Source organism: Lagopus leucura, unplaced genomic scaffold (genome assembly GCF_019238085.1).
Source record: "Lagopus leucura isolate 7727_CA_CO unplaced genomic scaffold, USGS_WTPT01 Super-Scaffold_739, whole genome shotgun sequence".
In the NCBI taxonomy this organism is placed as follows: domain Eukaryota; kingdom Metazoa; phylum Chordata; class Aves; order Galliformes; family Phasianidae; genus Lagopus; species Lagopus leucura.
In genome coordinates, this window is record NW_024962255.1 from 21,206,523 (window position 1) to 21,221,093 (window position 14,571).

The 14,571-nt window shown below is 34.8% G+C and overlaps 1 protein-coding gene across 5 annotated transcripts in view; it reads right to left on the reverse strand.

Annotated features, from left to right (window-relative positions):
- Window positions 1-14,571, reverse strand: part of ADGRA1 (adhesion G protein-coupled receptor A1) — a 255,495-nt gene that overhangs the window by 33,071 nt on the left and 207,853 nt on the right. For all 5 annotated transcript variants that reach the window (XM_042862742.1, XM_042862741.1, XM_042862744.1 and 2 more), the window contains 3 exons: window positions 9,122-9,249; window positions 8,128-8,251; window positions 359-504 (listed from right to left, as the gene is read on the reverse strand). In XM_042862742.1, the coding sequence (XP_042718676.1) occupies window positions 359-504; window positions 8,128-8,251; window positions 9,122-9,249 (398 nt within the window). The remainder of the gene's footprint in view (window positions 1-358; window positions 505-8,127; window positions 8,252-9,121; window positions 9,250-14,571) is intronic.

The following is a 14,571-nucleotide window of genomic DNA, read 5'->3' on the forward strand; positions in this document are numbered from 1 at the left end:
CAGAAAGGATAAGGGTAAAGAAGAAGTCATTATAGAGTAGCTTTTGATGGATAAGTAATGCCTTAACCCAGAAGTAAGCCAGTTTGTGTTTGTTTGTTTTTTTTAATCCATAGGAAAGCAACAGGAACTTGAATTGATAGAAGCACCTGAACACAGCCAGTATCAGTTTTGCACATCTCCTGAGTACAGTTAACTACTGGCTCACAGTAAATATTCATATTTTTATATACTCCAAAGTGACTCAGTTCTTTATGGATTCTATTTATAGACTATAAAAAAGTGTGCAGAAATAAAAGAGTTTCAAAGTTCATATTTTTAATAAATACTTAGAAAAAATATCATAAGTAATGGTCCATACCTGAGCAGAGGTTGTTTTGGATAAGAAGGTTGGTCACCGTTTTGGCATGACTGAGTTTTTTTTGTGACTTGCTTGTAAATATTCCTTGCTGTTACTCCAATCCATAGCATAGTAGATAGTGTAGAATAATGCAGTACTATGCCAACCTAAAACAACAGTGGACAGTTAAACAGGTCAATAATAAGTGGATCAGTAAAACAGGACTTTAAGAAGAATCTTACTACATAATTGTACAAGCAAGCAGATTTCTTTTTAATTGAATTTGTAATTGTATCTTTTTTTTTTTCTTTTTTTTTTTTCTCTGATTCTTTCTAGCCACAGAATGAAAACACTTTAAGAAAGCAGATGGAATCTGTTACTTATCTATCATAGATAATATCTGTGATACCAGATGGTACGTTAGGAAATCAAGATGTTTAAGACATTTGTAAAGAACCTGATTAATGACAACTTTTACACCTGGATTTAAAGCGATGTAATATTTGGCTTGTGTTGAAAACTTTGTTAGCTTATCATGACAATACAGTTGAAAAAATATTGAAAGGACACCAGTACTGTTTGCTCTTATACTATTTTCTGAAACTTTTCATCAATATATTACACAGTATCCAGTTTTAGTTCAATCTCACATGCTTATAGCCATGGTTGACTTCTTGTAATGACCAGCTACTTGTATGGCATCAGTGCCAGTTACCTAAAAAAAGATTTTTAGATATGTTTTAAGCAAACTCTCAGATTCTTGATAGTATTATTACCATCATGTCTCTAAGACAATGGTGTGTTTAACAATGAAAGCAAAATAAAACACAAGCACCTCTAAAATACTAACATGTTTGTTATGTTAGTAATTGTTATTCATTACTATGGAAACAGTAATTGGAATTTTATCCAATCTGCAATGCTTTATTTCATCAGCTAAGTTTCCATCTGATTATATAAAATGAGGTTACCTTTGAAGCAATAACCTGACATTTTGCAGTGACAAATAAAATATTGCTATAATTGGAGACCACATAAATGTTTAAAGAATACAGAAAATTGCTAAATAAAGCTAACACAAATCTATTATAATGATTTATTTGAATCAGTGTTCATTTTTGCTCAACAAAATAATTCATCAGTAAAGAAAAAAGCACATTAATTTTGTTTATATTTCATAATATAGCATCAACTTGAATATAGCAGCAAACAGTATCAACAAAAAATCCTTGTAATTTTCTCTGAGACTTGTCTGGTACATTAGACAAGAGAGCATAAAGTCTTCGTAGCTGTTGTCGCTTGAGGTAAAAGAAGCAGAAATAAGAGAATGAGACAACTTTGTACCATCAGCTGGCAGACATTGCCAGTTCAGTGGCTAGTGCTGCCCAAACTCAGTTCATGTGCAGCTTGCAGCATTTCAGCAGGGAATATGACTACAGGCTGGGGGAGTGAAGGAGTAAGACAGGAGGTAGAAAAGAGGGAGGAGAAGGGGAAGGTAGGAACCAGAAGAAAGAACTGGAAAAATACTAGCGACTTGGTTCGTAACCTCTTTCTCATATAAGCATAACACTTGTACTATGTATTCTGCACACACTACTCTACACAGTATGCCAAAGATTTGATAAGAAGATAAATAGCTGGGATGAGTTCTGTGTGAGCAGGTATCAACACACGAAATTAAGACACTGTACATGGACAAATATTCACAAATGATCTGTTGCTTGAGTGAATGAAATTCCTAGAAATAACTTGATCAAACAATTCTATTGAAATTTTCAAGAGACTACTGAACCAAATGGAAAATATTGCTATATTGCACATTAGTCACATGACCTTTCTCCATAATATGTCTGTTTTTCAGCAACTTAATTCCTCCTGATATATGGACAACTCAAGCAACATGGAAAAGAGACAGAAATCTTCAGTACTATCTTTCCAGTAGTATCTCTTTGTCTTTAAATAAACATTTCCATTTGCATTTTTTCCTTAAGGCAGAGGATATATCCTGATACTACAGTACCTCCTGATGACTGATGGATTTGCAAAACAGTGGTGACAATATGGAGACAAAACGAGCAGGAGGACACAACAAAAATGCAGAATTTGCAAGGATGCACTGAGCTTCTATACTAAAACCCAAAAGAAAAGGTATTATTTTCTCTTTATGGGGATGATTTTCTTATGTTCCAGCTTTCTGAAATAGATTTTTTTTCTTACTACCTACTAAAAATCTTTTGAAATTAAATGCTTGTCACACCACCTCAAAAATTCAGTTTCAAAGTGATGCTCTGCTTACTGCCTTTTCCTTTCCCATATCTCCACACTGGCATTCGTGACATGGAGATGCATTTCCCACATTCTAACATTGAGCTGCTCTTTCAGGCTGCTCAGACCTACACTACAAATACATGAGGTAATGGGTCAGGACACAAAAGGGGAAAACAAGACATAAAAGAAAAGGGAACAGGACAAAGTCATTTCTGTTTAATAAAATCTCATTTAGCAAACATAACCCTTTGGATTATGCACTAAAAGTCCAGTTTATCTGTGTATAACTTGTTACTGAATTTATGCCTTTGCAAAGCTTGAACATGAGTCAGCAGCGTACCCTGGCAGCCCAAAGGGCCAACCATACCCTGGGGTGCATCATGCCCAGCGCTGCTGGCTGGGTAAGGGTCCTGCTCCGCCATGGTGTGAGCAAACCTCAAAATATCATGTGCAGTTTCGGGTGACACAATGTAAGACGAACACAAAACTATTAGAGAACATCCAAAGGAGGACAACTAAGATGGTGAAGGGTCCAGAGGGCAAGATGTGTGAGGAGCAGCTGAAGTCCCTTGGTTTGTTCAGCCCAGAGCAGAGCAGGCTGAGGCGAGGCCTCATGGCAGCTTGCAGCTTCTCACAGGGAGCAAAGGGGCACTACTGAGCTTTGCTTTTGGGTTACAGCAACAAAACACGAAGCAACAGCAGGGAGCTGTGTCAGGGAAGGGTTAGGTTGGATGTTATGATAAGGTTCTGCACCAGAGAGTGGTGGTCATGGAGCAGGCTCTCCAGATCAATGTTCATGGTGCTCAGCTGCTGGAGTTAAAGAAGCATTTGGACAGTCTCTCAGACATATGGTCTGATTATGGTGGTGGCTGTGGAGCCAGGAGTTAGACCTGATACTTACGAGTCCCTTTCATTTTGGGATACCCTATGATTCTGTGATCCTATCTTCAGTACTCGTGGAGCTTAAATTCACCACATCACATATTTCACATAAATTTTTGTGGGAAGGGCTACATTTTCCTGATGAAATAAACAGTTATGATTGATATCATAATATTGACATAATAATATTCATACGATACAGAAAGAACTGTCAGGACATAAGTATTATAGTCAGCATTGCACCTAACACTGTTTGATAACTGCAGCTATTACGCTGAAAACGATGTTTCCTTGGACTCTATCCTCAGAACTCATATTTGGGAATAAGCATCAAGCTACCAAATAGAAAACTGCAGTTTCTACAGCAAGAAGATGCTGCCTTCAGTAAGAAGATGTGCTCCTTCAATAAATCTCACTACTTCATAAATAACAAGTTCCACAAGGTGCAGTTACCATGGTAGTGATCAGTATACACATTTATGCCATACATCTTGGCGCAAAAAACTCTCTTCAGCAGATCTAACCTGCGCACAATTTCTGTTTCCCTCTACTTTTAAAATTTTATTTCTTTTTTAATTAGCATTATTTTCATTTTATTTCAGCTCAGACTGTTCTTCAACCAGTTCTATATGGACTAGCATTCTGATTAAACTACTAATTCTACAGTCTTTTCAGTTAAATGAAGGGATTAACAAATTTCTCTATAGTTTCCTACACCACAGGATGTATTTCAGGATTATAAATCAAGTGATTTATAGCTGTTTATAGCTATAGCTGTAGAAGAAACTCCTGCTCTCTTCCAAAGTAGAAAATTTATAGCAAGGAGTTGAGATCCAGAATTGAGGTAAGTCTCATCAGAAAAAGATCAAGAAGTAGAATTTTCAGCATGCACATCTATGTCCACAGCATGCAAAGTCTTTAAGTGTCATGAGTTGCTACTGGTAAAGTTTCTAGCCACTGACAGTCTTATTTGCATATATAATTAGCATGGTTCCTCTTGCAGCAACACTAAGCAGAGCAGAGCCCAAGACCTATCAAAAGCCTGTAATTTGCATTCTTCTATATAAATTAAGATGCCCTGACAAATTTCATCACAGTACATTATTTTCACATCCATCCTTTAAAAAAAACAAAAACAAAACAAAAACAAACAAATGAACAAAAACTAACCAGAGTATAAATAACTACTGTTTTTCTGCTCCTTCAATAATATTTTTGCCCCTCAAGCTCCATCACATGATGCAGCTCTTAGCTCTAGGATCTCCATAGTTTAACAGAATTCAAATGCTGTTAAATTAGTAGGTCATTGAATGATCATGTTACCTTCTGTCTGGATGCAAATATGAAAAATATAAACCAATATGATTTTGTCCCACTTTTCTCTCTCCTGAGTCTTGTGCTCTTGTGCCTCTAAATCTATTCTTCATGCTTTGACACATGGGGTGGGGCCGATCATTTCAATCCCTTGCAGTCACAGCCTCATGGTTATAATGCTCTATATGAAAATAGAGGCCATAAAACTGAAATCTTTCAGACTGAGGGTACAGAACTAATGCCCTCCACACCCAGGGAGTGATGCAGCTACAGTTGTGTTCCTGTCATCTCATTCTGAACAGGAAAGGAGCAAGTGTCCTTCTGCTCTTTGAAAGAATGCTGAGAGCCTAGCCCAGGAAGATGCAAATGGCTGACTACATCCTCCACTGGCTGACTCAAGCACCATTCTGTCTGGTGTAGTCTCTGAATCATCCCATTATTCTGTTCCTAATGTAAAATTTACCTTACTCAAATGATTTTGGAATAATCTCAAAAATCTGAACTCTACATCAACTGCCATCACTCAGTGGCACTCAGAGTCAAATTCAAACAGTCTGTAGATAGAACCTAATTCACATAGGAAATCTGTAAAGAAGCAATCAGCTCCTTCGGATTGACACTCAGTTTTCTTTTTAAAAGATTTGTAAAGACTGCATAGCAAACATACAAGAATTGACACTGACTAGAAAATCATCTCTGAAATAGGCATGCAGGTTTAAAAGTCAGTTTCACATTTTTAGATTCCAGATAGTTCAATTTTTTTGCCTCCAAAGGGATATGAAGGTTATTCCAGATATTTACGAGAGACAATGGATCTTTTCCCATAGTATTAATTCTTTATGAGTAAAACTAGCCTGGGCCACATAATTTAGAGGGAAAAGGCAACAAGTTACTTTGGAATCACCCTTTTTTGTTAATTTTGAAGGAATAATAACTCATTTATCTCAAACATTTATTAATTATTATTGCTATACTTCATTGTTTCCATGCAATCTGCAAAGTAAATAACCAGACAATGATTGTAACAACAGATGGTCATTTGTGATCATGTAATTACATGACCATAGCTGCCCTACAAACTAATGTGCTACCCTCACTTTCAAACTGCAGATAAAGAGAATGGTAAATGATATTTCAATTTGATAGAACTTACAGATTAATTACAACACAGTTTACCAGATGTTGTGAGATATTTCTCTCAGAATAATTTCCTGGGCAACTGTGTTACTTAAATGAAAACTATGTAATATTCATGTGTATGTTTTGCAAATGAAATATTATAGGTGCTTGCACATTTTCAGATACTGTATACTGATGGTTATGCACAAGTATACACAAGAGGTTTCCAAAGCATCTCACTAAAAATTAGAGTAATAACTCTTTAACTAGTTATACAAGTTTTGTTAATAGAAATTATTGGACTTATATTAAAATAATGTAAATATTAAAAGCAATAGGTTTAAATACTTAATATAAGTTATATACTGCCTACCGTAGTAAAATATAATCGTTTTAAAAAATTAGTTTTAGAAAAGATACATTTCATAGCGCATAGAAACAGAAGTTGGAGTAAAACACCTCCTTCCTTTAGTCTTTTGCATCTTATTTTCTTCTAATTTCCCTGTATAATTAGGTCATCTTGTGCTGCCAGTATCAGAGCAATAACTCAGACAAGCTTCTGAAGCGAGTTTGTGTATCTGTCTGAAGACTTCTAGCATTTTCTACTGACAGGACAACAGAAGAACAAAATATTATTTTGGAAAGAATGGTGTTAAAATTCTTCATTAGCTTGTTATTAATATACAAAATGTTCAACCAGCTTTTAAACTGAATTATATTTAAGACCTCACTGGAACTTGCAGATTGTTCTGCAATAAGTGCGGGTATAACATTGTCTATACTTGCATCTAGCAATAGTTGTGAAAACACTGCTTTAAAATTTCATAAAAACATAACACAACAAAATTTTAATTTAAAGTTGCCTAGTTATGTTCTTTATATGCTCTCCTTAGACAGGAACAATTCCAAGAAAGATATTTCAAGTAGGCTTGCTGTTTATTATTCCTTGTAACTATTCCATTTGAACTTTATATCTCAATCAAGTGTTCAGCTGAAATAGGTAAAAATTGTAAGAAGATCTTTTACACACAAATACAGAACAGCAATTTACACTCTGTTTTTTTTCAGTAACCTTGCTAAGAACTGGCTTGAGTGCTTAAATGATTAATGCTATGATTTTCATTAACAACATAAATATTATAAAGCAAAAATAAGTATATTTGTTTCGAAATTCCAAGCATGGACATTCTCCCAAGCCAAGAGAATAATTAATTTTAGCTAACAACAGCAAATTGAGCCACTGATGTCAGGGAAGGTTTATAATGGGACAAAAAAAAATTATTTTCTGAAAGCTCAAACTCCATAACATTATTCTGGTTTTAATTATATGGAAATATTGTGACAGCAGTAGGCTGAATCAGTTCCTCCATGCATAAAAGAAGGAGAATATACATATGCTAATTTAAAAAAAAAAACCTCAGGTAGCAGAAATATAGGCCATTTAAGGAATGGAAAATATATCTATCTCACTTAACATTTAGCAAAGATTATTGCTATCACAGATGTTTCTGCTGAAATCCTTCTCAAGCCACAGGGTGTAGCCGTCAGGTGAGAAAAAGAGCAAACATGAACTGAAGCAGATGAGCATGGGGGCCATCGCTGCTGTTGTCTGGCAAATCTTACTCTTATATCCAATTCAAGCCAATCAAAACTGGACTAATAACATGCAAAATACCTAGGAGAATGCTGGCTTAGCAAAATGCTTTAGTATAGCTGCAAACCAACAGTGTTCATGAGATCTGGAACACTTCTTCTAAACCCAAAAGAAAGAAATATTAAAGCAATACTGCAACAAGCTCTCATCAGGCTTTAAGCAGGATAACTGAAATAACTCCTGTACAGACTCAGTCCCTATGTTCACAGCAACTGAAGTCATGCCCATTCTATGCATCTCATGACACTATACCTCTGGAAAGGACAGGTCAAGAGACATGAAATAGTCCAACAATGCAAACAAAATCACAAGATTACTGTGCTTTGTCACCTTATCTTGAGCTGTAACTACAAGACATGATCGTACCAGAAATACTGGGCTATTTAGGAAACATCTAGGGCCAAACTCAGCCAAATTGCTCAATAACGATTTACTCTGAAGATCTTAAGATCCAGAAACAGTGTATGAAAAGAAAGAGAACTATCAATATTATGTTAAAAGATAGTTTCAAATTTCCATTCTTTTAGTAAGAATTACTAAGGAAGATACTTACAGCTTGACATATAATTGGGTATTTAATGCGATTGATTCCACCAGCAAAAACAGCAAAGGTAAGAGCAGTATGGAAACAAAAGTTGAGAAGCATGTGCCATCCTTTTCTACTTATTCGGATTGTACTGTTGAAAAATAACATTTAAAGATGAAAAAAAAAGAAAGCATACCTATTATGAAAATTAAACTTTGGAAAAATGATTAGTGTGATAGAATTAAATTTGCTGATTGAATACTTATTCAGCAATATGCCATTAGAATTGTCTGATTTATATAGCACTGAGGTCAATAATGGAGGATGTAAAAAGGTTCCTACTGACTTAAAGGTTCCTCCATGAAATCGAACATCAAAAGAAGAGTGATAAAAGCAAAAGGTTTATTGCATAACTTCAGATATGCATTACTTTAACAAGACATCTCTAAAGGAATAAATGCAAGCTGAAGATCAGAATTCATTGCATTAAGTTCACTTAATTAATATTTAGCAGCTGCTACAGTACAATACATTCCTACTCTCTTTTTAAATTGCTAATGTTCTTTAACAGAAGTATGTAGTTAAAATGGCATTTCTAAAAATCTTTTATATAAAGGAAAATGCAAAAATTTTCTAAAATCAAGATTTATAAGTCAAAGTAAGTTTCTTTCAACCAATGACAATTGCCAAATATTTCAACAAAATGTCTCAGACCCCAGTGCCCTCACAACAGCTGTGTGCTAGACAGCAATTTGACAGTGCATGTGGCTTTATATGGAATTGTCAAGTTAGAAACCTTAAGAACTGTACTCAGACATTTAGACATACATCTCAGGAAGATACACCTTGGTAAAGGTTGAAGCAACCTTTCTTTTCTTTGTGATTTCTCTTGTCTAAATCACGCACTACCATCCAGCAACAATTCAGATCATTTTTCCCTTCAGTGAGGGTTAGAAAAATTGGAGTATCTCAGCATAACTCTGATCGTTCTAACGTAAGCGCTTTAAAATGGAATTCTTACCTGTGATGGACAATGTAGGTGATAATGGAAGCAAACAGGCACAATAACATAACTGCAGTACATGCATATACCACAGGGTGCAGAAACTCCCCTGGGTACTGGGGAAAAGACAGCACTGTCTTAAAATCCTACAGAGAAAACAAAACGATTTAACATTGTTAGGCATGTGTGAAACTCTGAGACTTCATTTCAATATGTCTTGTCATTTCTAGCTGCTTCCTCTCTAGAGCAGGAAAATAAGATGATGAACTTTTTATGCAGATACAGTTCATGAATTTACAATGACATCAGACTGCTCCTTCCTCATCTGCATACATTTTGCAAGAGAAAAATTAACCTTTTTGTACAAGCAGACATATCTTAATTAAAAAAATAAAAAAAAAAACCTGAAAAAATATACAGAATATTACATCTTGCCAGTTTTAGTAATATCTGTTCCTTCAGATAACAAGAACTTCATGCATGTATTTTACTAGGGTATTAAGTACAAAACATCAAATTACCATAAAGTTTCTAAATGGCATACGCACAATTTCGTAAGAACTGTAAGAAGGAAATGGAAGACCCGAGAATACACCCAAAGTATTGACTGATCAGCTTCTGTACTCTAATTCAAATATACACTTCTATATTCCCAGTAGATACAACTCCCTCTAACACAGTGAGCCTCGTATTTAGTTGCAAATACTCTGCGCCTGTATCAATTTGAAAACAGTTTGACAGCTGTATTAACAGGAAAGTAAAGATCCATGTGTTCCTTCTTGAGCTGCTAGCGCCTACTGACAATTCTTCACGAAAAAAGTAATGGAAAACATTAGTACCTTTATGACATCAATCATATCATATTTCCATTCTAAGGTACCAGATCTCACAAGTAAGAAATGATGGAAAACTAGATCTGCACGTAGGATGGATGGAACCAAAAGAAAATTGCTGCACTATGAATCATTGTAGAATGGCCTGGGTTGAAAAGGACCACAATGACCATCTGGATGTACTGTTTCCTACATTCATATTAACATTCCTGGGTACATATAATTATTAAGTCAGGGGACAAGGTACAGTGCAGTTTACCTATCTAGTAGTCATTATTTTTCTTTATAGTAGCTTTTAAGTTCCTAAAAGTGATTGTACCAGTTTCTCCAGATGTGTATTAATTTCAGACATAAACAGAGCAGCTTACAACATATATAAACAAGACTGTCAAAATGAACAAATAACACAAACAAGATGATTAGTAGGCATTGTAACATCCTTCCACCACAGAATACCACAGTACTCCTTCAGGTATTGTGTGTCCCTTAGTTTGAACCCATCAGTTAAATATGCAGTCACTTGTCATACTCATAAATACACTCACAGCCCTGCCTGGTACACCAGCACTCAATGTCAGTGATGGAATCATCTGTCACATAGGTATTCTCACACTGTCTCCTAATGTTTCTTGCTACTCTTCCCTCAACTACCACTGTTAGAGAAGAGAAAAAGAACTCTCCATTTGGTGATTTTGCCTGCAGAAGAATAAAAAACAATCAGCATCTTTAAGCTAATTCCATTTAAAAATATTCATTTATTATCTCTTTTCTAATCTTGCACAATTAAGCAGTAAAAATTTTGGGTGTCATAATGTGTTATTGCCAACATAGAGTAGTCTTTTCAAGGATTTTGCACGTAGAAAACTGATTTCATTATAAATATAACAAATTCAACTTGTCTGTTTTTTAACAGTAATTAAATCTTATGGATCTGTCTAACTCCCTTGAGCAATCCTCTGGGGAAAAACAGCATTCAGAATACAAAGTTTTTTGGATTTTTTTAAACACTCTATGCAAAGCAGCATTACTGTACATTATGTTTTAAAAAGACAAATTTGCCCATTTTACTGAGCTCCTCATAATCTGCATCTCTTTTACCCCATACCACAAAGAATGGAAGATTCCTTAAGACAATAGAAAACAAGAGCAAACAGAAAGAAAAAGCATGAGTCAGAGGCCCATTTTGTTATAAAGTTAAGGCATCTTGAAGAATATAAACCTGGATTTTTGTTCCCAGTGCCAGCTACCTATGTATATTGCCACAGAAAAATATGTGTTATTCAGAGTAATTTAGTAAAAAGCAGATGTAATCAAAGGAGAAAAGAGTAAAATATTGCTCTTATGAATATATTCACTCCAAGACTTTGTACAAAAGATTGGAACATTCAAGAATATTCTGAGAAAGACCAGTAATCTTTTGGGGGAGTTGGTTTCAGTATCATCCAGCAGGGTTACACGTGCCGGTTAGTTCAGAAGTACGTGCCAACTGAGGATTTCAATGAAGAGTGTGTGCCTCTTTGTCAGGTCTCTGGCTGGCAGCAGAGCTTGGAAACCTAGGTCTTTATGCCAGGAAGCATTTACATACATGCAGAGGAATGTCATTCCAGCAAATTTTGAGGATGTACCACGCTAAATATTCATTTCATGTCTAGCTGGTAAACTTTCTGGATCTCTTTCATAATCTTCAGTGGTTACAGTCACCTCAAATCTCTTCTGGAGATGTAGATGCTTACACACAAAAATTTTTTAAATTTGATTTTTAAAACTCTCTCTTTGCAAGCAGCCTGATTTTTCAGAGTAATCAACCACTTTTCCACAGCCTGTTATGAGAAAACCTTGTGTTTTCTGGGGGTTGGGTGGAAAATTATGTCCATCTTCCAAATAACATCTCTGCAACACTTCCCTGACTCAACAGTTAATTTCTCAAAAGACTTAGGCTATTTAACTGGGAGTAATCCTGAAATACGAAAGTTTAAAATACTGTTTTCAGAACTGAACTTCATCAACAGGCAAAAGAAATTCCGCAACTGTCTCCAGTCACACTGAAAATACTGAAAATAAAGTTTTTGAGGCACTGCGATCTTTCTAACTTGGAGAGATTTAAAAGATTCAGGAAATGCTTGTAAAACAAAGAGAAAAATCCTTTAACTTCTTTGCACAATCTCTTTGCCTGCTTTTCACTTTCTCATTCACACAGTATTTCAAAGGTTTGCTTTCAGAATAGTTTCAAATATCTTCTGACTTTGTCAGTCTGATCTCCTCAACCCTAATTATCTCAAATAGCCATTCACTGAGTGTTGCAAAAACACACAATGAGAAAATTAAAAAAAAAGATAACCCACCTAATGTTGTTTGAAATAAGTAGATTCGACAACGAAGGAAAGGAATTTATGATTTTATGTTTGTTCAACCTATCTCCAGGTTTACAGTTAAAAAATGCTAATAATAATAATCCATTTTATCTTAATTGAGAAGTAGTGTTACATGTTACATAGGTTTAAGAATTTTGCTAGTGTTTATTTGTCAGATTTGAGAAAATTACTATTGACAAAGCAGTCTTGTCAGGGGAAAAGGATATGTTGTACACAATTACAGTAATACCCATCACTATTGAGTTGCCATTCTGTTCTAAGAAAAATGAAAGGAAGAACAAAGGACGTTTGTCAAAACAAATTTAGCAGATTTTGAAGTTCAGTGTTGCTGTTAGATATTTTTGTTATCTCCTGCAGAGTTCTACTCATATATGGCTATATATGCTATATATATGCATATATGGCATATATATGGCTATAGGGCACTACACTGGTTATAACACATACAGAAATTATCTTGAAAAATTAAAATCATGATATACAGTTCAGTTCACAAAAGAATGTAAATACAAACTATTTATACAACAAATATTTGTAATTGGATATACTGCAGCTTCATTACATATAAATTCATAATGTTACTCCAAATCAGAATGCCATATTGTAGAGATTTATAGTTCAGTGCCCTGGAAGGTGCTGGCCACCTTCCAAAAGAACCTAGAGTGTGACTGTCTTCCACCTACAGGTAACAGAAGTAAAGACAAAATAAAGAACAAGTCCGAACACAAAGTGAATGAAGGGAAAGATAAGAATAAACTCAGGAGCTTTATTTTACAGTATTTTACTCTCACCACTAAGACATACCATCCAAAAGTTGACCTCAGAAAAGATGATTCTATGTTATACCTGACATTATTGTTTTATTTCCATCCATTGGCCCAACTCAGAGCAGCATGAAAGTGTGAGACCAGTGTGAAGAAAAGAGCTTGTATTTCCTTTCCAATTCAATCACCAAACTGCATTCTCTCTCACTGACATTACTAGAACAACTGCCATATAGAGGAATTCAAAAGCTCTACATGAATCCTCTCACTTCAAGCATGCGCATGCTTATTAATTATCAATCATAGTTGATAAATCCTTGATTACTGCCTTTTTATAAAAGGAATGTACAAAATCTTTAACTCTTTTGTGGTACGTAAGCAGAAACAACTTTTATAAAAGCAACTCAGTGAACTTTGTCTTTCTATTTAAAAAGATGATGAACAGCAACAATGAATCAGAGTATGAGCCATAAAATGGACAGCCAGATTAAATGAGGCTTCTATTTCATCTTGTTCCACAGCAGAATACATTATTCTGATAGCAATGTAAACCTTCAAGTTTCTTTATTGCTGCTCTTCAGTTTACACCCACTGCTTCGGCTTACTGCCATTATCTCGAAACATAATAATTGATTATGAGTTTTTATGGTTTAATAGATTTGAGAATTAAAGATTAAAAAAAATAACATTAATCATGACATTGTGGCTAATTCCATTGGCTACAAGTCATACGCTATTTTCAACTTGCTGCAAGTTTGTATTTTAAAGTATATTAGGTGTAAATTAAGAAGATACACATAGGCAATTTGTACTGTTCATATTATAAATTAATAGCTAAAAAGAACAATGATTTTTTTTTTTTCCGTTTCTGGCATGAGAATTGAACTGTCCAGAAAAGCATAATTCATATTAGAGGAAACAAACCTTAACTTTATGCCACAAAACACTGATAAACAAATAACATACTTGAATGAAAATGATTAGATAAAGTAAAACTACAAAAGTTTCCAATAGTGGTTCAGAAAGACAGCTATTGGAAACATATTTACATGTATACAGACACGTATCTGCACACGTGTATGCACATATAAATTACATAAGGTCAGGCATCTTTTCTCTTAAAAGTGACTGTGAAATACGAGCTAGGCAACATCACATCATTTGCTGCCATATCAATTTTGAAGAAAATTCTATTTTCTTGCGTTGAACAGATAAAAATGAAAGATTTACACAGGAAAAAAATGCAAAGTTGAATTACTGTATCAAAATAAACACAAGACCTAAACTGAATTACATATCAGATACAAAAGCTGCATTAAAAGGTGCCTTGGCTGCCTTTACAGTTGCGGAAAACCCAAACTTATCAGAGAAAAATGTGCATTCAGCTTTAGAAACCAAAAATTAGTTGTGACTCCTACGTCCATATACCATTTTTGCAAACAAAATGGAACCATGGAATTGGTTATTTGGAGGCAATTAGTGAAAGTTTAATAACTACT